At 39.0% G+C, this 23,074-nt stretch overlaps 2 protein-coding genes across 3 annotated transcripts; one reads left to right on the top strand and one right to left on the bottom strand.

Moving 5' to 3' along the window:
- Nucleotides 1–6,568: 6,568 nt before the first annotated feature.
- Nucleotides 6,569–11,183, top strand: LOC126603759 (putative U-box domain-containing protein 50). Its single transcript, XM_050270715.1, has 8 exons — nt 6,569–6,983; nt 7,205–7,317; nt 7,439–7,566; nt 7,646–8,060; nt 9,050–9,190; nt 9,270–9,809; nt 10,042–10,755; nt 10,858–11,183. Exons 1-8 carry the CDS (start codon nt 6,821–6,823, stop codon nt 11,053–11,055), a joined length of 2,412 nt encoding a protein of 803 aa, XP_050126672.1. The 5' UTR covers nt 6,569–6,820; the 3' UTR covers nt 11,056–11,183.
- A 749-nt stretch (nt 11,184–11,932) lies between these two features.
- Nucleotides 11,933–18,442, bottom strand: LOC126603760 (nucleobase-ascorbate transporter 11). Of its 2 annotated transcripts, XM_050270717.1 has the most exons (10): nt 17,479–18,441; nt 16,544–16,641; nt 16,289–16,459; nt 15,949–16,049; nt 15,435–15,570; nt 15,260–15,310; nt 14,233–14,520; nt 13,660–13,894; nt 13,134–13,414; nt 11,933–12,441 (listed from the first exon to the last, which is right to left on the bottom strand). In XM_050270717.1, the coding sequence occupies exons 1-10, from the start codon at nt 18,146–18,148 to the stop codon at nt 12,229–12,231; spliced, it is 2,244 nt and encodes a 747-aa protein (XP_050126674.1). In that variant the 5' UTR covers nt 18,149–18,441; the 3' UTR covers nt 11,933–12,228. The 2 variants fall into 2 exon arrangements, with proteins under 2 accessions (XP_050126674.1, XP_050126675.1); XM_050270718.1 differs by lacking the exon at nt 16,289–16,459 and having other exon boundaries at nt 17,479–18,442.
- Between the last annotated feature and the right edge of the window lie 4,632 nt (nt 18,443–23,074).

Consider the following 23,074-nt stretch of genomic DNA (forward strand, 5'->3'; position numbering starts at 1 on the left):
GCAATCAATTAGAAAATCAATTAATTAATTTAGGTAATTAATCCTATTTTGAATGAATATTTGGAGGTTACCTTGTGGGGAGGATTTGATGAGGATGGATGAAATAGGTTTTGAATAAATACTTATTTTGATCACTTTTGACCTTGATTAAGTGATGATTGTCCGCTGCTCACGCGTAGAGGTACCGATGTGCCTCAAGGGTATACCTGGTAGTTTCTGACACGACATGAAAATAACGGGTTCTGGGTCAACACAATAACTAATCGGGTCATTATCGGATGACCTGTTAATAACGAGTTCTTAACGGGTGTACACGTGGATAACCCATTTCGACCCGTTAAGAAAAAAATTATTTTAATAATTTTAAAGTTTAATTACTAAAAGATTTATTATAAAATACAATAGCCATATTAATATATACAATATATTCTATATTAAATATATAGTTTTGTATTATTATTCTATAAGTTTAAAAAAAAAAAAAAGTTTTAGTCATTATTTATTTTTATTATGAGAGTTCATTATTATCATTACTAGGATAAATTTTACTTAACATGTTGTTGTCCAAAATTAAAATAAACTAGTATAATATTTGTATAGGCAATAACTAAAAGACATATATACAAGTATGAAAAATATGAAAGAATATATAAACACTTGTGATTCATCATTATTCCTCCACGAGTAGATAATGTTTACACTTACATTATCGTTTAGATTTTTAAAATCCTCCAAACCCTCATGATTAATGTTTTTTATTTGAGGGTAAAATTAATAAAATTAATAATAATTATTGTAGAAGTGTAGAAAATGTAACAAAAATATAAAATCACTCATAGTGACAAGCTTTACGACTTTCATGAAGGGGTGAGCTTCGAAATCCAACACTATAATCTATAAACCTTAAATTTATATTTAGCTGTCGATTGTCATTTACACTTTATTCTTCTTACTGAATTTCGTTTTTTTATTTTCTTTTTTGAAAACATGATCATCTCGCGGATGTAAGAAAATGAACGGTTTAGATCTTTAATATCACGTTTCAATATTTACGGTTAACTGAAATATGAGTCAATGTCATATAGTTTGTAGAAACTTTATAAACATCAAGCAACATTTTCACTAACCGTAAAACTTTGAATATAATATCAACGATCCAAACCGTTCAACTTCCTGCATCCTCTAATAGATCATGTTTTCAAAAAAGAAAATTTGAAAAAAAAAAAAATTGTTATGAGAACAATGAACCGTAAATGTAAACAACAATCAACGATTAAATTTTGATTTATGATTTATATGATTATAGTGGCGAATTTCGAAGTTAAGCTCTTCATGAAAGTTGTACAGCTTGTCATTACGAGCGTTTTATATCTTTTCTATATTTTTTACACTTCTACATTAATTAAAAAAATATTAAAGACTTTACTTAAATAACAGCCGTAAGATAAATGAGAGTAAATCTGTACCGTTGGATTCTATTTCACTTATATTATTAGAACTTTTTTGGACGAATAAAACCCTTTCTCTATTCCAATATTTTCCAAGTTTACCATTTGATCAAATTAGGTAATCGAAAATATACTTAAAAGAAAAATGCGTTTTTATATTTTGGATGTGACAATATGGTATGTATATACTTATTTAGTATTATGTTTTTTCATTTGATTATTTATTGGTTTAAGATATATTTTCCTTAACGGGTAACGAGTTAGGTCATATTACCTGTTAATATTATCAGGTCGATTTCGGGTAGGGTCATTTTACCAGTTTATTTTAACGGGTGTTACACGACACGACCCGTTAAGATATCTGGTATGACACAAAAACGACACGAACACAGAAAACACGACATGAATGCCAAGTCTACTCGAGGGTAATCTTGTCTTTTTCACCCAACAATCCATGTGTCACCTCCATATTTTTCTTGATTTTTCTTGCTCCACAAATGCCCCCACACCTGTTGGGCTGCTCGCAGGAAATGGCAGCAGGTGTAGAGATCTTCTTGCTTTAGGAAACGTAGGATTGTTTCCTATTTTGATGTAGATTCCCTCTTTAATTGGAAATTAGATCCTTCTAGGAAAGGGAAATAAATCACTTCTAAAGTCTATTTAAGTCTACCTTAAGTAGATGATTAAATCAACTTTAGAAAGTAATTTATTCTACCCTACAAGAGAGAGAAAGCTAGAGGATATTTGTTCCCCCTCCCCTAGCAATCTTTTACACTTTCTTGTGCAAAGGACCGTCTTTCGTTGCTTTCTTCGTCTTCTCCGCGCCACACTAAGGTAAGAAAAATTTAATTTTCCTTGTCTTCTCATTGGATAGTGCTGTCGCGGGGTAGGCCAGTAATAGCCTGCGTTAAGAGCCCTCTGCGCTAAGGATCGGCCTCCGGAGTGATTTCCACAAACGCTTTCATAGATTAAGCTTAGAACCTTTAGGTTGTTGAAAGGCATTAGGCAGTGGAGATATGGTCCAGTGTAGGATGTCGTTCCACATGTAGTAGCATGCTGCCTTTATTTGGAGCTTTCTAGACTCCAACCTTTCCATAGGGAGTGTGCCATTGACTAAGTAGTCTATAATAGAACTTTGTTAGTTTGGAGTTGTACTAACCTGTGACACTTCGATTGTCGGCTCCACCTCTATGCTTAGCTTGTCTAGATATTCCACCAAGATATAGCGTTTGAGTTAGTGGTTGAGGGCAGAGCCTAGGCCAGCTAGAGCATCCGGTTGGGCGTTGTCTGCCAGCAAAACTTGAGTAAGGGTGTAAGTCTAAAATGTCTAAAGTTACTTGCATACTTTCTCTATGTATTGCACTATCCTTGGATGTTTTTCCGTGTACTCCCCAGTAGTCTGGCTGGTGATTAGCTGAGAATCGGAATGAATTGCAAGCTTTTTCACTGCCAAGTCTTTTGCCATTCGGAGGCCTGCTAGTAAGGCTTCGTACTCTGCTTTGTTGTTGGATGCCTTGAAGCCTAGAGTAATCGCATGCTCAAGCATCAAATCATCTGGGGTGACAAGGACTATGCCTGTTTCCGAGCCTTTGTAGTTGGATGCGTCGTCGACATGCAAATGCTAAAAGTCTCCATCGGGCGAAGCAGGCGTGGCTAGGGCATCCTTGATTACCTTCGGAGCGTCGTTGGGTCTCTCTGTTGCATCGCCTAGGCTAGGCGTGAAGGCGTGGGAAGGAGCCATGGAGCTAACGTACCAAGAGATGCTCAACTGCTGGTATCGGGCAGCTTTAGAGCTAAATTATAGAGCAAGGGTCGGCTGGGGCTGTGTGACGTGTAGCAGGAGGTGGTGCTCAACTTGCCGGTACATGTTGCTCCTATGTAGAATCTTATGGGGCGACGAGGACAAAACTTGCTTCCTAGTGTCCTTCTAGTGTTCGTCTGCCCTTGGCGTGCCTTTTGAGCCGAGTTGTTACGTTTGTAAAAAAACTTTGCATCGCCAATGTTTGCGCCTTTATCGTCGCACGTCTAGATTGGGCGGAATAGTGCGTCATGAGGATGACTACATGCGTCTGAATGTATAACTTAAGCTTCCGGGTTGCAACAACTGTCGCCAAAGTGAGCTTTTGAATTTCTGGTAACTAGTTTATGCATCGAGGAGAGCTTTTGAACTGTGGAATACAAGTAGTTGGGCCCCCAGCTCTTCTCGTATAAGGGTAGAGCTTATTGCTGCTTCAGATGCGGCTGCTCATCCAGTCAGACCTTGAATCTTCTTCAGAGTAGTGGGGGACTTCATATTCAAGATCGCTTAGATTTGCCTTGAATGTGCATCGACGAACCTCATCCCAAAGTGCATGTTTCTCTGCCAGAGCGAAAGAGTCTGCCAGAGTTATATCTTCTTTCATGGTCAATTCTCCGAACAGTAGGTGGTCTACTGAGAGTCCTTTTTGGAAGGTTGCTCTAGCTATCGAGTCGTTGCATTCAACTATCTTTTCCTTCTCTGCTTTGAACCTCTTCACATAGTCACGAAGCGACTCATTTGGGTTATTCTTGACGTTGAACAAGTGGTAGGACTTTTTCTTAATGGAGTAATAGGATGAATATTCTTTGGTGAAAACCAAAGAAAATTCGTCGAAACTCTAGATGGATAGTGGTGGCAGGGTGTAGAACCAATCATGCGTCTTGCCTTGTAGAGTGGTGGCGAATATCTTGCACATGAGATCATCGTTGTTTCAATAAAGGATCATTACGCTTCGGTAATGCTTTAGGTGTCCCTTCAGGTCTCAATCCCATTTGAAGGATGTGAAACGTGGCCTGTTGAACTTGCATAGAGGCTCTGCCTGCTCAATCTTATCCGTGAATGGTGAGCTACTTATGTTGGTCATGTCCCATCGTAATGCCTCGTTAGTGACCTTGTTACGTTAGAAATAGTGCAATTGCTCGGTCATGAGCCTTTCTACTTCTTCCTGAATTTTCCTTTGTTGAGGTAACGAATCTCTCAGCTGCCCTAGTCGTGACCTACTGGTCTAGGCTGCTCTTCTACGTGCTTGGCTCGTCTATGCCTCAGCTGCGGTGCATGTGGTTCGTTCCTAACAAGCGAGGGAATTCTTCGTAAACTACTGGTTGAGCTTGAGCCGGACTAAGTGACTGCTTCTCTCCGTCCTTCGTGCTGCCTACTTCAATGTGAGGTAGAGAATGCTCCTTATGGGCCTAGCCGCAAATGAACACTTCACTTGAAAGGATGCTCATGTTGACTATCGGAGTGTGACCCCAACCATGAATGTATGCTCGTCTGTGGGCCTAGTCGAGAGCACACACTCTTTCGCGCGCTAAGACTGGAGTATACAATATCGCAGGGGCCTAATCAAGAGTGTACACTGGCCGAACGCTCAATTCTTGGCTGGTCAAGTGACTGCTTACCGGGACACTGCTGGAAAGGTTCTTCGTCTGCCCTTGTCCTACTTTGGGACACCTCGTTTAGAGCACGTTGCATCTCAGTGAGCTGCAAAAGCTGATTGACCAAGGTCATATGTTGTGCGAGGGCGCTCGTCAATGACTTTTCGAGACAAGTGTTACTCTCCATTTGGGTTGGAAGAGCTTAGAATGAATGTGTCTCCTTGAGCAATGGAAGTATGGTAGACTCCAGGCGCGAGATTTGAGTTAGGAAATGTTAAATTCACGAAGAAATGTGGTGAAAATGCCCCTGGTTCAATCGTAGGCCCAGAAATTTGAAGCCAGGATGGTTGAACTAATCTTGGACCGATTTGGGCTGCTTGGAAGGCCACGGGAATAGGCTGGGCCGCGGGAAAAGACTAGGCCGCGAGAGCAGACTGGGCCACGGGAGTGGGCTGCTCGGCATGTGGCGCACGTGGGTGTAAGGCTAGGGATCGGCTTGGCAACGCGTTGGGTTCGCGTCGAGCTTAAGTGGCTCGGGCAGTCTCGCCTTGGGCTTAGGCCCATGTGGGCTTGAATGGCATGACTTGAGCTGTGGTTGTTGCGCCGTAGGCCTTACCGAGGGTGGTTGTCATGGTGGCCACATTGGTGGTTGCCACAGTGGTGCCCTGTGGGGGTGGTCCCGCTCCACTCATCATTGTGCTGAGCCTCGTAGATTATCGCGTTCCTAATCCTTGAACGTTGGAATTTCCGTTTGTTGAGGTTTCCGAATCTCTTGCCATTGTACTTTTCTTTTACGTCTTATCGAAGAATTTTTAAAAATAAAAATTACAAGAATAAAAACGTACGAAAAATCTACAAGTGAACAAGAAAACGAAAAACCTTGAATGCGAGTCTTCTACGAGTGTTTGATCAAGACTCTCAATGAAAGCACCAATTTGTGGATGCAAATTTCTTCCTTCTTGTTCTTTGACGAAAATGCACCTGCAAAAACAATTAACACCTTAGTTCAAGGCCAAGAGCCTCACTCGCCCGCGATGAATAGGGGGAGCTTTGGCCGAAGAACTTCTAAATTTAGAATTTTGAGAGAAAAGTGTTTAAAGAATTTAGAGAATTTTGCAGGGGGATTCCACTTAGGTTTTTGGAGAAATGAAGTGGTAATTATAGGGGTGTGGCCGACCCCCTTTGGAGAGGTGAGAACCTGCCACATTTGGTGGTTTTTGGGTGTAATTGCAAGATATTATGTCACCATAATATCTTGCAATCAATTAGAAAATCAATTAGAAAATTAATTAATTAATTAATTAATTAGGAAATCAATTAATTAATTAATTTAGGTAATTAATCCTATTTTGAATGAATATTTGGAGGTTACCCTACGAGGAGGATTTGATGAGGATTGATGAAATAGGTTTTGAATAAATATCTATTTTGATCTCTTTGGACCTTGATTGAGTGATGATTGTCCGCTGCTCATGCGTAGGGGTTCCAATGTGTCTCAAGGGTAATCTTATTTTTTTTACCCAAAAATTAACGTGTTACCTCCATATTTTCTTGATTATTTTTTGCTCTACATAAATCACCCTCTTTCTTTCGCTCTCTAAGATTGTGATGGTGATCGTGAGGGCATGTGGGTGTACTGTCGAATGTTGATTTGTCATGCCCTCTAAAACACAAAAAAGTCCAAAGGTGACCCTCCTACTACCATAAAAAATTAAAGGCAGCCGAATCCTTTTCTAAATTTCTAGTCCATTTGACAAATCCATACAAACCTTGAGAAAATAATGAACCCAACGCTCCCACATCAACTTTATCTTTCCACTTTTTGTCAAAATCTTACTGACTACAAACCTATTTTCAATCCTTCTCTGCTGATTGGTGTGGTATGTATTTATTTATGCAGTTCAGTGCATATATAATTAACGGAGGGCCTTACATGTTTCTGGAAACCAAACATATGATTTGAAATACCAAGGAAGACAATGGATACTCAAGCAGAGAAGGTGTATGTTGCCGTAGGGAATGATATAGAAGATGGATTTAAGACCTTGGAGTGGACCCTAAAGAAGTGGAATTCCAAGCCAATTTCCATTGTCATTCTCCATGTAACTCACAACATTTCTCAGGAGTTTGTGTACACCCCATGTAAGTTGCATAATTGGATTTCAATTTCCTTGATTAATTTCAGTATTTTTTGTACGAGCGAGAAATTGGCGCAGGGGGAATCAAACTGGGGACTTTGGATAAATGGTGTGAATGCTCTTAACCAATTGACCTACAAACCTACAAGGCCCTTATCATTTTCCCAAGGTTTAGTTTGATAGGAATTTCTATTTAATTTGCTTTTATTTTTCATTTTGGTTCAGTTGGGAAGCTCCCTGCAAGTTCTGTGAGTGATGAGAAATTGAAAGTTTTTATTAAGTATGAGCAGGAAAAGATTGACGAGTTACTGTCCAAGTACATATCATTCTGTGGCCAGGTTTTTGCAATTGCTTGATTTTTTTCCTTTGATTCCTGCTAAAACGGGATTAATTATATTGTCCTAATTACCATCACAAGTTGTTTCTTATATTTTCCAGAACTTTATTTGATGTTCATAGGTGAAGGCTGAATTGCTGAGAGTAGAAAAATGTGAGCAACCAATTCATACAGTCGTCACAGAGTTGATCCTTAGACACAAAATAACCAAACTGGTTATTGGATTTCCATTCCTGAAGAGTTCATCTTGGTCCGCTTCTTCATTTTATTGTATTCTTTTTCATTGTCATTGATTAATTGTGCTTAACTTTTCTCTCTTTGCCATGTAGGAGAATGAAGAGTGCGGTAAGTGGATCATTTTATGTTCATAATCACAAGCCCGATTTCTGCGAATTATTCGTAATTTGTGGGGGAAGACGGGTTTTCCTCAGAGGGGAGAACAGTAAAGGAGTCATAGAGGATGATCAAGGTGTGACGGTTGCAAAAATCAGAGAAAAATCCAGTTTCAAAGCTTGGCTAGCAAAAATGTTCAATGAAAATCCAGCATATTCCCTTGATACAATTTCTCATCCCTCTCTCGGATTTTCAACAAATCCCTACTCCTCAAGCTCACAGAACCAACGGGGAAATTGTGTCCACGAACTTGAAAACTATTTCCAGCATTTGTTGTCTTTGAAAATGGATGAAGGAGTGCACAACAATCCAATGGAGTTGGCTACGCCCGAACATGCGGACTCTGATATGGTAAGTATAAAAATGAGTGCAACTTTGCTCGCCTTCATTGATTGTCATTAGATTAGTATGATTTAATTACTTCAAGACATAAATCTGGAAATTTAAACTAATCTAACGACAATCAATAAAAAAGTGATTATCACCCTTACTTTTAGGTGGTGAGCAAATTTGTTCCCTTATAAAAAAAAAAATTATTTAATGCTACCAAAACTATCTTTCTTGGTCTAATTTTGAAGTAGGTAAAGAATGATGAAGCTATTCAACGGCTCCACTAAGCTCTCTTTTGTACCAAATACCATCATTTTGTTTCCTTGCTTAAATTTCTTTTTGACCTTAGAAACATATGATTGTGATGATTATACTCCAAACCTTCTAACGCGTAATGAGTTATTGTTTTTATCCACAAATCACGTGTAATACATATCTTACATGTAATACCAGTTATTTTACCATTTAGTATTACGGTTTGGTGATATTCCTCTTCACTTGGAAGTAAGAGGTCTTATATTCGAATCTCGTGGATAGCGAATTCAATACCAAATTAGGTTGCACATTATGTGGTTTAGCCGAACTCCCCATTCCCCTAATGTAAAAATATCGATGTACTTATTTTATTTTACAAACAAATCACATTATGACACATGCAAAACTAATTCATTAAAATTACAAAAGAATAGTTTGTGAATATGTCAAATTTTAATTTGCATACATAAAGAAATAACTTATAGCATGTCAAGTTGTAATTTGTGTGGTACTAAGTATAATTTGCAGTAGAGCCTCCTTGTCAAGTACAGTTCATGCCTATCCTGTCCATGTGTTTAGACTTTGCTTCCCCAAAATTCAAATAGGACCAACCCCTTGTATTTTAAATTATAGGAGAACCCAAATTAAGTATTCTATATGAAATTCCTTTGATCTTAACGTATAGTAACAGTTCATGTTAAACTGTTCTATTTCTAATATCTAAAAGAAAAATGCCACAACTTGGCTCATATCAGATTGCTGCAGAAGATATAGAGTCTAGGAAGAAAACTTTAAAGGAAGCTCAAGAGATGATCAAGTTGAAAAGAAAGGAAGCCAAGGCCAATCTTGAAAGAAGCACTAAAGCACAACGGGCAATTTCTTTATGCAATCGTCGGGTAATACACATGATATAAAACAAATCAATTTTTTTTCTTCTTTTTTTGTGAACCTGTAATGAATTTTCATGTTTTATAGGCTGAACAACTTGAAGCAAAGATAAATGAAGAGGCGACGAAGCGAGAAGAGTTGAAGAAAGCATTAGACTCCGAAAAGGAACAACTTCATGAAGTTATATTGGATACTGAAGAAAGCAAGAATAGGCTAAGTTCACTATTGGAGCTCCAGTTTGAACTCTCAAACAAACTTCAAATATCTACATTTGCAAAATCAAACAGTGAGGCCCAACTAGAAAAGGCGGTAAGTACCCGAGCGGAGATGGTTAGAGAGATTGAGGAACTGCGGCAGCAGAGAGATGTTCTTCATCGTAGAATCGAGTTTTGCAAAGAAAAGGATGCAATTGGAATGGTCGCAAGGCTTAGCGACACGAGCTGTGGTTTCAAGGAGTACACAGCCGAGGAGATCAGATTGGCAACAAATGATTTTTCAGAGCGTTTGAGAATTAAACCAGGAGGAGATTGGACTAGTATATATAGAGGGCGCATCAACCATGCCACAGTTGCAATCAAAATGCTCAACTCTGGTAATGAACTCTCTAAGCAAGATTTTCAAGCCAAGGTAAACCCTATACAAGAAAATGTTCATGTTCTATTATGTTGTATTGTGAGGAATGTGTTGTTCCAATTCATAATCCGATAATATAACATATTTGACTGTTTACAGTGAGAACATTACACATTTCCTAAAATATATGCCCCTATAACCGAAGTAATTGATTGATTGGACACCGCATATCAGTTTTGAGGTTGTTTCAAATTGACTGAAAAACGTTGATGATTTGCATATGTAGGTGACAGTCCTTGGCCACATTCGGCATCCAAACTTGATCACAATGATTGGGTTCTGCACTGAGCTAAGGTGCATTGTGTTCGCATACATGCACAATGGTAGCTTGAGAGATATATTCTTGAGGGACATATTGTTCTCCTCCCACCTAAGCTCGAAGACAAGAAAAAGAACCATAGGATGGCACGACCGCATACGTATTGCATCCGAAATCTGTTCGGGCTTGGGCTTTCTGCACATGGCAAAGCCAAAACCGATTGTTCACGGACGGCTTTCCTTGTCCAACATCCTTTTGGACCGCAATCTCGTAACAAAAATCAGCGGTTATGGCCTATTACTTAGCCATGATGAACAAAGTGTTCGATCCGACATTCGTGCTTTCGGAGTTTTGATGATGCATCTTTTAACTGGAAGGAACTGGTCGGGGCTAGGTCAGGCAATGAACATGGACCAAGCAGCTGTTATCCGAGATTTAGATGACTTGGCTGGACAGTGGCCATTGGATCTAGCAGAGAAACTAGCAGGTTTAGCATTGACGTGCTTGACAAGTAACCGCAGGCCTAGTCGAGATTTGAACCTGGCAACATTGACGGAAGAGCTTCATGAGTTGAAGAAAAGAGCTGATGATTTAGTGGCAAGTGAGCGGGTGAAGGAAGAAGATGTAAAAGCGAAAGACACGCCTGATGTACCTAGTTTTTTCCTGTGCCCCATTTTTCAGGTTTGTTGTCCTTTCAACTCACATAACAGTGTTTCGTTTGTTTTACTGCTAATCATACAAGAAAATACATAATTTACTAACAGAGTGCGCTTAACATTGCAGGAAGTGATGAAGAATCCACATGCGGCAGCGGATGGGTTTTCATATGAACTCGACGCCATAGAGGAATGGCTAAGAATGGGGCATGATACATCGCCCATGACAAACTTAAGGCTCAAGCACACATTTCTTACCCCTAATCACACCCTCCGTTCCCTCATCCAGGACTGGCATAATAAGAGATTACTTCCACCCCCATAACATGTATATACTGGATCAGATTGATTTAATTTCCGTAGCAATCAAGAAAAGAGAACTGTCATTTCCGCCCAAGGAACAATTAATCATGCATGCTGATAATCAATCCCACGTTTCTAATTACAGTTGTATGTCTGCCGTCTCCCTGGTGACACTATAGATATCCAACACCAAGTTAAATATAATATGCATCTCACTCCCGGAAAATCTATATTTTCAAGTCACAGGACCAAGTCTGCTGCATGTCAACGACTCTAAAACTAGGCAACTGTAAGTCCATTACATCGTTTACAACTTCTTTTTGCTTCTTTTATGCATTCCCACTTTTTGAGACCATCGGCTATCGAACTTCGAAGCCAATCAGATACAGGTGCACTATAATCTACTGTACAAGGATCCCTCAAATCGTTGCAACTTGCAAAATGTGTCTTGTTTGAGCAGTAGATCTTATCCTTTCGTTCTGTCAATGTCTTTTGTCCAAGGAAAAAACACTCTTGGTTCTTCATATTCTTTTACATTATGATGAACTGCAATGGAAAATCAACTTTTGGATGGTGCACAGGTTAGTCCTGAATATTGGCGTATTGCTTTACGGCTTGCTTCACCGTTGAACTCGTCGATCTGAGGGAAGTAATGGCATGATCTGCATGAATCGAGTTCGAACTCTGGGTTGAATGACTGCAGTGTCACTATCTTTTCTTTAACATCCTCCACCTCATCTTGTTAAGACAAGGTCTTGTAACGAGGTCATTTGTTGGAATGATGAGGTTAGTCCAAGACCTAGTGGGCCGTAAAACTAAGTGGGATGTTGCTAATATAGGAATGACACTCCTACGTATTAGGTCCGAAAAATTGAATAATTTTTCCACTAACGTAAGAGTCGGTTAATAAATTTCTATTTAGGAAGAATAATTGTATTATAAAGTTACAGATCACACAGCTAAATTTGTAGCCCTTACTAAACTTTCCCAGTCATTTGCAGAATCAATTGAATTGATTGCATACTATTATCTAACCTCGTAATTTTAAAACATTTCCAATTTGGTGTAGGCAGCTAATTGCTATGTGTATATGGTTATTTTTCTTCACTCGAGCCGTATCCAAAATCTACCAAGTGCCCTTGAATTTTTATTCTACTCGGAGCTCGTACGTGTGGTCTGCTAAAATATCACCCACCTAGACGTTTCGCCTGGCAAAAATATCTGGAAGCTTTCTTGGCAAGGAATAATCTTCAAGCGAGGATGGATCCGTCGAAATGTCTTCTGGACGTGACCATAAATAAACCCCTCGTTCTTGCCGGCTGCCTGGGACAGTGTTTTCCAATACAAATGCTACCAGAAACGTCACCACCATGTTCAAAGACATAAGTCCATTCATAGCAAAATCAAGCTGTCAGACATTTAAACAGTGAATCAGCTCGTATCTAACTCAAAGGACATAAACAGAATTTGAAACTGTTCAAAGAATAGACTCGGACAATAAGTTTCTTTACTTGTTCTAAAATGGACCCTGGACACGTCATATTATGATCATCTTTACCTGCCTAGCAAAAAAATTATGGGCTTTTTACACATAAGCCGCTGATAACATCACAATTTGGAGAAAAACACTTCAAACCCAATGTTTTAGAGAAAAACCCAACTTATTTTGCAACACCAAAGGATTTTTCACAGGTAAGAATCAATTAGAGTATGACAAATGGATAGATGATGGTTTTTTCCTCCAACTGAGCGCTTGTCGTGTTTTTTTCTATAACATATAGTTGTGGGGATCTTTTCTCTTATTTACTACAAACTTAATACCTAAAAATGATTTTAACCATTTTCAAAAACCAGGTCATCAGAATAAGTGGTCTTGTAACTAACTAGAATCTGAACTAAGCTGGACAGTCCATGACAATCAAGATAATCAGCAGGAAAGTTTATATAAATGATATCTCAAAACTAGCATGTTTCAGCGGTTCATCACTATTGTTCTTTGTTTGTCTTTTAATTTTTAGGGAGGGGTGGTAAAGCTCTGATATTTCATGTGTTTGTAAACTTAGAACCATAAAGGAAGCAAAGATAAAATAGCTTTCTTACTTGTTTAATGTTGGTGTGGACAGGTCCATTAGATGCTGCAGCATAGGGAACAAAATAGCTAGGCAGAATGAGGCTGGTTTCGGGTTGGTATTGTTGAAAATATGCTGGGATAGAGAAACCAAGGAATAAGGAAACACCAACAATCATTATGTTTCTAAAACTTGCTGCTCGACTATACTGCAAAGTTGAGAGACCCAGTGCCACCACAAGGGCCCACGTGAAGCAGAGTACGGAAGCAGCCAAGGATAGTGGTATAGAGGCAAGAATGGCACCCACTTTTCCTACAGCATGAGTGAAAGCAATACATGTTATTCAGAAGAAGAAAAGAAGTTCTAAAATATCCACCAAGAATTGCCAGCAAGCTAACTATATCTGTCAACAAGGGCAACCAAATGGCATGTGAACTGGTATTCAAAAATTGGGATCTCATATAATATGTTTACATGCACTAAATTGTCAAATATGATACAATATGTATCCAGTACATATCATAATTTAACACTTATTACTTTGTGCTTCACTTTACCTATAAATGAGAAGAAGATTAGGAGAACTGCTCCAAGTTCCACGGCCCTGCGACTTGCTACCTTTGTTATGTCAACCGTATGCATATTTTCTGTCAATGTTGTTGACCCAGTACCTGAACCCCAAACTCCAGCTAATATACTGCAAAAACCCTCCAGTGCAATTCCTCTGCTGACAATTCCTGGGGTTGGAGGCTTCAAATTAATTCGCACAGATGTAGTGTGGTATGTTCCAACCTAAACAAGTTATTGTACCATATGCATCAGTGTCATGGTGGTATTTCAAAAATTTTGCTTATATACCATCCTAAACATACAGATCTAAAGTTTCTTTAGCATTAACAAGACAGGGATTGGCCTTGGTCAAGTACAAAGCCTTCACCATAGCACAAATTCATAGCATTCTTCAAGGGCATTTTACTAATCCCCTACTCAGAGACTGGAAATTTTGGGAGTTTATATGCTTGCCTTACCAATGGCCTGACATAAGCAGCAGTGGTGTGTGCACAAACACAAGCATGTGACATCATATTTAAAACTGATTTTCAGCTGCATTTGAGTTACAAGCTACCCACCGAATCAACTGATGCAACAAGCGACACAAAGATCAGGATAATAGAAGTCCTGAAATGGAAGATAGGAATACCCCACTGTAAAGGGTAGGGAATCCGAACCCATGCAGCAGTTCTCAATGCATTCGAAACATCGGTCCTGCAATGTCTCATTGTATATGCATGCTTTCTGCAAGCATCTATTAAGATATTTGAACTAGGTACATCAGCACTGCAGCCCTTGTAATCATATGCTCCACCGGCTGTCAAAAAGAATGCATAAGTCCAGATGATCATAACACTCAATGGAACCTGCAATGAGAAAATGTTTGCAAGATCAATTAAGTCACAATCTCGGCTTGTACCAAAAAAAGTTACAAAAACATTGTAAGTGATACCGACAACTAGACAGAAGGGAGCAGAGTGAATTATCATGTTATTCTTTCTTCTTTTTTAACTATCAAATGAAAAACTGTAAATTGTTTGGCCTTCTTGTTCATGGGCAGGGTTTTAGGAGAGGCTTCAGATTGGTGGTTTGGCTTGGGTAGGTTTTTAGTCCTACAATTTGTCCAATGCATCTCTTATTAAGAATTTGGCACGTCAGACAGTCATGGGCAAAACAGTCGTGTCCAACAAAGTCCATAACTGATGACCATAATGATATACAACAAAATTACTCAGCCAGGATTTGGAAAACAGATACAGCAATAGAGCTTAGATGTCAATTAAAGTACATATTCGAACCTGGGAGTAAGAACTTGGATACTTTTAATCTTGTCCCAAAATGGGCAAAGCTTAGATAGCATTAGAGGCCTCCCCTAGAATGATGTTGGGAATTCAAGTTTCCACCATGGCACAATACGTGGACCATATGAGCTCTTTTGCCCATCAAAAGAGCAGGTAAATTATAGGATAGGGTTCAGTCACACATAGCAAACACTGAAATCTTCAAGCTCAAAAGACTTCAAAGAACAATATCTAATTTAATAAATAAATACGGTTTCACTAAAATAACACGTTTGTAAGGAAATTAGCATTTGTTAACACTTACCGCATAAATCTGAAAAAAGCGATTCCCAAAGATGGATACCCCTCGAAGGTACTATAATTGAAGCAAAAAAGTAAAGGAATTAGCATTTGTTAGCACTTACCAAAAGCATTTAAGACAGTCGATGAGGTATAGAACTACAGGCTTCATAGGCATATGTAGTACCAAACATACTCACCAGGGTGAATGTGAGAACCAAAAGTATCAGTGGAACACTGATTTCCACACAACTACCAGCTTGAGGAAAGCCATAGCTAAAAAACGCTAAACCTACTGCGGCAACTGTTGGTGCAACGACAATGGGATTTATCAATCTGAAAGGAGTTATCATACATATCAGAAAGGGAAATTGCATAACTTAATGCACTGGGCCTCCTGAAACAAACTATATATGCAACCATGATTTGATTTCTCAATACTACGGCTATATTCTATCCAATTATCTTTGCTACGTCCCCATGACATGATTAAACAAGCAAAATATGCAAAAATAATATGTCTCCTAAGTTGTTTTACACTGTCAATTGTCATAAATAAAGAAAATGAAAGATAGATAATCCAGTAGGATTAGGAGCAGAGCCAATGTATCCAAGAAACACATTTTCATTCCAGAGAATATATATTATTTGTCTTTTCAACAAGCACTGAAATATTGGCAGAACGAAAATTTTACAAGAAACCGCTTGGATTACCTCAGCAGAAAGGACATTAAACCACTAAATCCCAGGAGGCTTTGAAATATCGAACCAACAATGACAGCTCCTTGCAGTTCTCTCATTATATGCCTAAATTTCTGCAACAAAATTAATGAACAATAAAACTATGAGGTCCCTGTTACTTCTAACATGAAAATAAAGACAGTCAACTTCGTTTATGAAGGGTATAATTTTTAAATACTCAAGATGCAACAGCAAAAGCCACTAATTCAAGTAGGAAATTCACCTCGATGTAAACTTTCTAGATAATTATGGCAAAACTCAAGGAAATTACAGTTGATAGAATCTCAACCATTGTTTTTTCTACTGAACTTACATGCTCTGTAAGATTTCGATATTCCTGAGCATTAATGATAACTAAGGCCGGTGCCAAGTATACAAATGAACTTCCTTGAACTAACGGAAGTCGGGTTCCAAAGTAAGAGTGTAGTATTGTTGTAATGCCAGAAACCAGCAGCACTGTTGAAATAACCGTGGCAGTATCCTTCTATGGTTATATAGGCAAAAACATACAGTGAGTTTTCCAGTTTAAGTTGACAGACAAAAAGAACGCAAGACAACACATGCTTACATCTGTTCCACCCATGGCCGGTACCATGATCAGGGGGATGAATATAAGTGAGCCAGCCAGTGATAAATAGTGCTGCAGACCATAATACAATAGTGGGACTGCAATAAAAAACAACCAAATGAAAGTAAGGAAAACAAAAGTTGTGATCTATTCCAACAACATTCAAGAGTGGAAATTCATTCTTCCAAAAAATGTTTTTCAGTAGTAAGAATGCTTTTCAATTACTAAACAAAGCCAAAGGAAATCAATCAATTTATTCTAAGAGAAGACTGCAACTTATTTTACTTTTGAAAGCTTTGTCTGCACTACATAATAACATGAAGAAAAAAAACTTACGCTAACCCACTAAGCTTGAATCTAAAGCTGGGAATCTTATTTAAACTAAAAATGTTCGAGAAAACGTTTTCAGCTATGCCTCTCTGGAAAAAGAATAGTGGGATAAATTACAAGCATGTGTGTTCTTTCTCTCTGCTACTTGCCCATATCTGTTGGAAAGGAATGGAGGTTGCTTAAGGGAATCCAGCCTCCCCTGTCACAAGAATCCGTCTATTTGTTATTTGCCGAGGTTTACTCATATTAAAGAGTGAAACATTGAAAGTTTAATTCCCCCATATCAGCTTCTTTTCCCTAACCTTTTCAAGTACTGAAAACTTGGCAAATCAACAACTTTGTCACATAAGCATACAAAATTTGACTTACTATAGAATTTTACAAAGAATAAAAACAAAATAGCTGTCTTTTTACTAAGATGGCTAAAGCTATTAATAAGGCTAAATTGATTCTGTCCTATGGAACATTATTGTATATTCCTAAAATTAATGACTGCAACCATCACACAGCAAGTGCATAAACAAATACGATTATGTGAATCAACCTATGAATCGACACAAAGACCGATCAACAAATTAGCACAACAAATGGGCGAGTACACTAACCAATCCCCGGATTTTCTCTCAAGCCAAGCTTCATTGAAGACGGTCTCTGCCACCCTCCATCAAGAGGTTCTTCCCCATCTGCATACAAATTCATTTCCACATCTCTTTCATCTCTCCCATCAATTATCTTCGGCTCCACCGCCGAAGCAACTGCTGTGACTCCATGCACATTCCCACTCCCATTCCCACCCCCATTCCCATCCCCATTCCTATTTGCATTCCCACCATCTGAAGCGCCCAAAACAGGCACATTCCCAATCCTCCTCTTACCCTCAGCCCTCACTGCTTCATCACCCTCACTCCTCACCCCTCCATGTCCAGCCCCGGCATCCGGCTCAATCTCAACCCCTTTACTCGGTTTAGTGCGACCCAGAACCGGGTCGATCTCGATTTTCGGAGAGGACCCGCCGCCCCGCCTCCTATCAACACCCCTGCCCAAACCGAACCCAGCACTATCATTCCTCTCACTGCCACTAGCAGCCGTCTCCCCTGAGAAAGTAGAGACGAATCCGGTTCTTTTGGCCCAGGATTTCAGCTCTCTCGGACTGTGATCCCTCCTCGGCACAAAAGCCGAGATCTTGGGTTCAACAGAGCCGATTGCAGCTCCACCCCTCGGACCCCTCCCCCTCTCGGCCTTGGCCAGTGATTCGGAGCCCGACCCAGGATCCATTTGAGCTTCTTCTCAATTGGGTCCAAGTTTTTTTAACCAAATGGAGCTCCAAAATCAAAGAAAAGAGATAGCTTTGCCTCAGTTACTCGCCGGAGAAGAACACCAACTAAAAAACCAGAAAATAGAAAATATTAAATTGGAAAAAGCTAGAGGGAGAGTGAAAGCAAAGCAAGAAAAAATTATTATGTTGATGTGTGGAATTGAAAAATCTGAATTGTAATGATGAATTGGTGATCAGGTCGGCTGGTGATTGAGATTAGTCTGTGAGTGAGTGAGGATTTGATTTGAGCATCTTATTACCGCTTTTGGATGTACTTTGCCGCTCGCTAGTTGCTTTCAGCTGAAGGTTTTGCCTTTTTGCTGGAATTACTGAAACGCCCCTTTTTTCTGGCCGTTAGAAAGAAACTGCCATTTCAAACTCGGTCATTTTCGTATGCCATTTGCCAATGTAGTACCCTCTTTTAGATTACGTATCAGTCAACAATTGTCAATTATTTTCAACAGCGTACTACCGACCAAAGCTTCATGTAGACGTGTCAGCGGTTTATTACTAATCACTAACTTATTTGTTTTTATATGCACAAAATGTAAACTGTGAGGGTTTGCTTATAAAAAGTTTTGCTGTACTTAGACGTGGAATTATTCAATATAATTCATAATTAATTGTGTCCATTTTCTCATGTAGGTATTACTCAATACGCCTCTCGTCAAGTGGAATCACCAGGTAACATGTAACTAATTTCACATTGGTCATTCAAGTGTGGAACAAGGGAAGGTGGTAAATCTAATAAATCAACAAAGGCAAAGTAGACCCAATTCGAGTCCAATCAAACGACTCGATCTGATAACATATTAAGTTGTTCAAAGAGACAGCCAAGCGATCGACCCACATATGCGATTCAGTAGGTGTGGTGTTTTATAACAAAAATATCTTTGTACAATTAGGATTAAAACCATTTAATAGAAACGGCATGTCATTTCATGTTTCTTGTTTGTAACTCATTATTCAACACTCGCTCGCATGGAACCACGTCATAGGCCACACGTGAATCCACTCCACAGCGGGTTAGTCAAGCTACACACATGAATATTGTATACTTGGTATAGAGTCAATAATTTGCGTCCAATTCAGCCTATATTAGAAAGTATGTGACAAAGAATAAATGGTAGAGTAAAATGAAGAGCAACTTGACAAACGAAAAAGAAAATTCTATTTGAATGCAATATTTATCTCTCTGCACCTAACTTAAAAATTAGATATGCATTGCCTAATTTACTGTAATATGAAAGAATCATTAAAGAAAAATGTGTATAAGATTTAAAAAAGTCCCTGTTTTTTTCCAAAAAATTGGGATAAAACACATTTTGATAAAATCCATGTTAATACAGGGTCCTTTTCCGATCCCTAGGAACAATACATGCCCAAGAGAAGGCCTGACTAAGGCCTAGGGAAAGGAGAAGACCAAGGCCCAAAGATTGAAGGAAGACCCCAAGGGCCCACATAGAAAGGGATCTCGCTGAGCGCTATTGCCAACTGCCACCAGCTCGACTCGACTAGGTTACATAAACTACTTTCCGACTAACATGAGTACATGGATGGACTGACAACTTTATAGGACAAGGCTCAAGGAACATGTCTATTCAATCGTTAACTCACGACACGTAACAATCATCATTCAATGTCAGAGTCTATGACGGGACGTAGGTGTGAAGGGAACGATACTCGGTCAGGCATAATTGGGTAACCGAGCCCAAGCAAGTCGCTTGGCTCCCATCACTTATAGAGGGATGCACACCCGAATATGCAACTGTCACTTCATCGCTGAATAATTGACTAATGGATTAGCATCACTCGTCATGTGGTGCTCTGCATGAAGCGCTAGGCAAACTACTAGGAGGATACTCTACAAACGACCGCTTCCCGAGAAGCTCTACAACTAGACTACCATTAAATGAAGGCATGTTAAACAAGGCAAAATATTTATTAGACTAGATATTTATTGGATGGATAAAAGGAGGCCACGTCACCTTCTCTTTGAGGCCACACATTAGAAAATGTGTTTATTTGCCTATTTAAGGGGAGTAAGGCAGAGGGAGAAGGGGTTGGCAGAGTTGGGGTGAAATGGGGGGCATTTGCTCCACCGCTTCACCAGGCCAACTTAGGGTTTTGAGCCACTTTGTATGTAACCCCGATTATGGGTGAATCATCATATATCCTTGTGTAACTATTTAGCCCAGTATTTCACATTGCATGTCCCAAGCCCACCAAGTGCTCAATATCTTTGACTGTTTCGTCTAGAATCTATGAGCATCCACCCGGATTCGTCCGAGTTTGACTTGCAAATTTTGAGCGTTAACAATCCATATTGCAAATCCTAATCAAGAACTATCAGAATTGAGACCTTTAATTCATGCAAACCCTAATGGAGAAGTTGCTTCCTTGGATTGAAGAAACCAACATGATCACATGCTGACATTTTGTTTTGATGGCATGCTTATCTTAAACAAAGTAAAGCAGAAACTTTAGACCATCCATTAGTATCATTTCTTGGGATGAAATGAAACTAATCAAACACTAATGAAAGGAAGATTAACACACTAATGAAAGGAAGATTAACACAAACACTGATGATGATGGTGATGAAAATATCAACGAGAAAAAATCGGAAATTATATGGACTTTTGGGTTTGTGTATCCAAAAATATAGGGCTGTAACATTTATATGTTTTTCCCTTGTTTGGTTGGGTGTAGAAAAAGTAATAAGAGAATCAATGTGAGACGTGGGATCATAGTGATTGAAGGTATTTAAGGGTTTAGGGAGATTTTTTATTTATTTATTTAACAAACAATATTATCTATCCTAATAATGGAGTGCGCTTGTAACATCCCACATCGTCCAGGGAAGAGGATCATGTAAGCCTTATATGTATATTCTCATCTCTACCTAGCACGAGGGCTTTTGGGAGCTCACTAGCTTCGGGTTCCATTGGAACTCAAAAGTTAAGCGAGTTCGTGCGAGAGCAACTCAAAAGTTAAGCGAGTTCGTGCGAGAGCAACTCAAAAGTTAAACGAGTTCGCGCGAGAGCAATCCCATGATGGGTGACCCACTGGGAAGTTCTCGTGTGAGTTCCGAGAAACAAAACCGTGAGGGTGTGGTTGGGGCCCAAAGCGGACAATATCATGCTATGGCAGAGTCGAGCTCGGGATGTGGTGGGGGCCCGAGCCAGGATGTGACAATTTGGTATCAAAGCCAATTCATGGTCGAAAGTGTGCCGACGAGGACGTCGGGCCCCTAAGGGGGGTGGATTGTAACATCTCACATCGTCCAAAGAAGAGGATCATGTAAGTCTTATATGTATATTCTCATCTCTACCTAGCACGAGGCCTTTTGGAAGCTCACTAGCTTCGGGTTCCATCGGAACTTTGAAGTTAAGCGAGTTTGCGCAAGAGCAATCCCATGATGGATGACCCACTGGGAAGTTCTCGTGTGAGTTCCCAAAAACAAAACCGTGAGGGTGTGGTCAGGGCCCAAAGCGGACAATATCGTGTTATGGCAGAGTCGAGCCCGGAATGTGATGGGGGCCCGGGCTGGGATGTGACAGGGCTAAACCTCATAATGGGCTAACAATAATGTAGTTCGAATTCACCTTTAATATGAATCGAATCTAAGACCTCTCACTTACAAATGAAAATGAATACCACTAAGTTTAGAGAGAAATGTTGGGTTCAAATATAATCTCCCTAAAAACAACGTGAACATTGGGTGTAGAGTGGATTGTTTCACTTTCTAGGTCAAAAACTGCGCTTTTAGTTTTGAGGGTATTGTGAAATTTTCTTTGTGTTTTGAGGGTATTTTGAAATTTTCTTTTGTTCTCAAATTTATTTTTCTTCTCATTTAGTAAGAATTCCTATTCCTTGCAGTGACATTCATAGCTTAAAAGCGATTAAAGATGTTATTAGTGAATGTTACCTTTAAGTTAAAGACAATTAAAAGATGGCTTTTTTGTTGTTGGAATTAAAGGATAACTCACTCAACCTTTGGTTCGAGGCTTTATACACATAATTAAAAGTTAGTCAAGAGATTAATTGCTGGATCTCTTCACTACTGTTTGGATACTTTTATTTCAGTTATAATAATCAAAGAATAATCCCCAAGTCTATTTCTCCATTATTTTGCTTCTTTTCACTTTTAAATGAATCTAAGCCAGAGATTAGAGAAAATAATGAAGGAATATAGTAGTAAATGATGCTTTATTGCACTAGTGAAAAACAATTATGCTCATGTACTGTGGTGGGGTTCAATCCCCACTTATTCTTTCCTTAATAACTAAGTATTTAACTCACTAACGCTATTACTTTATTAGTCAAGATCACAAGTCAGTCTCATTGCTAGTTGCCAGGCAAATTCAAAAGAAACTTAGCTTGTAAGAAAACTCAAACGTATGAAAAATACATTTCGTTTCATTCACTTGATAATTCAATGTACACATTTGACCCTAACATTTACAGCTAATTACAAGAAAGCCCTTGACTAACTCACTCCAACTATACTAGAACTATTAGACTCTTTACACCCCCTCAAGCTGAGACTTGGTGCATGAAATGTTCCAAGAGGAAGCTTGGACTGTAGGAAACTAAATCTTTGCTTGGACAAAGATTTTGTGTGTATATAAGCTATTTGGTCTTGACCGTAAAATGACAATCTCCTAGTCCTGTAATTATCGTCTAATCCGAAAGAAATTGGGTCCTTTTGCTTTGCTTAATTATTGTCAAAGCAGTGGACACACTTATCGTGAAATATAAGTAAGGTCGTTGATAAGATAAAGACGTTTTTGTAAGATTCCGCATCTTCGTTTTCCTTTCCTTAATAACTTATTGGCCTACCACAAAGTTATTTTGGCCAACAAGAGCTACCATATATAATT

Source organism: Malus sylvestris, chromosome 15, assembly GCF_916048215.2.
Source record: "Malus sylvestris chromosome 15, drMalSylv7.2, whole genome shotgun sequence".
NCBI classification, from domain to species: Eukaryota; Viridiplantae; Streptophyta; class Magnoliopsida; order Rosales; family Rosaceae; genus Malus; species Malus sylvestris.

Coding starts and splice junctions, on each gene's coding strand:
- LOC126603759 (XM_050270715.1), top strand. CDS start 6,821: ATGGATACTCAAGCAGAGAAGGTGTATGTTGCCGTAGGGAATGATATA. Junction 7,567..7,645: donor TTCCTGAAGAGTTCATCTTG/GTCCGCTTCTTC, acceptor TTTGCCATGTAG/GAGAATGAAGAGTGCGGTAA. Junction 10,756..10,857: donor TCCTGTGCCCCATTTTTCAG/GTTTGTTGTCCT, acceptor TTAACATTGCAG/GAAGTGATGAAGAATCCACA.
- LOC126603760 (XM_050270717.1), bottom strand. CDS start 18,148: ATGGATCCTGGGTCGGGCTCCGAATCACTGGCCAAGGCCGAGAGGGGG. Junction 13,895..14,232: donor TTGTTGCATCAGTTGATTCG/GTGGGTAGCTTG, acceptor TAACTTGTTTAG/GTTGGAACATACCACACTAC. Junction 12,442..13,133: donor TCCACACCAACATTAAACAA/GTAAGAAAGCTA, acceptor AATGTCTGACAG/CTTGATTTTGCTATGAATGG.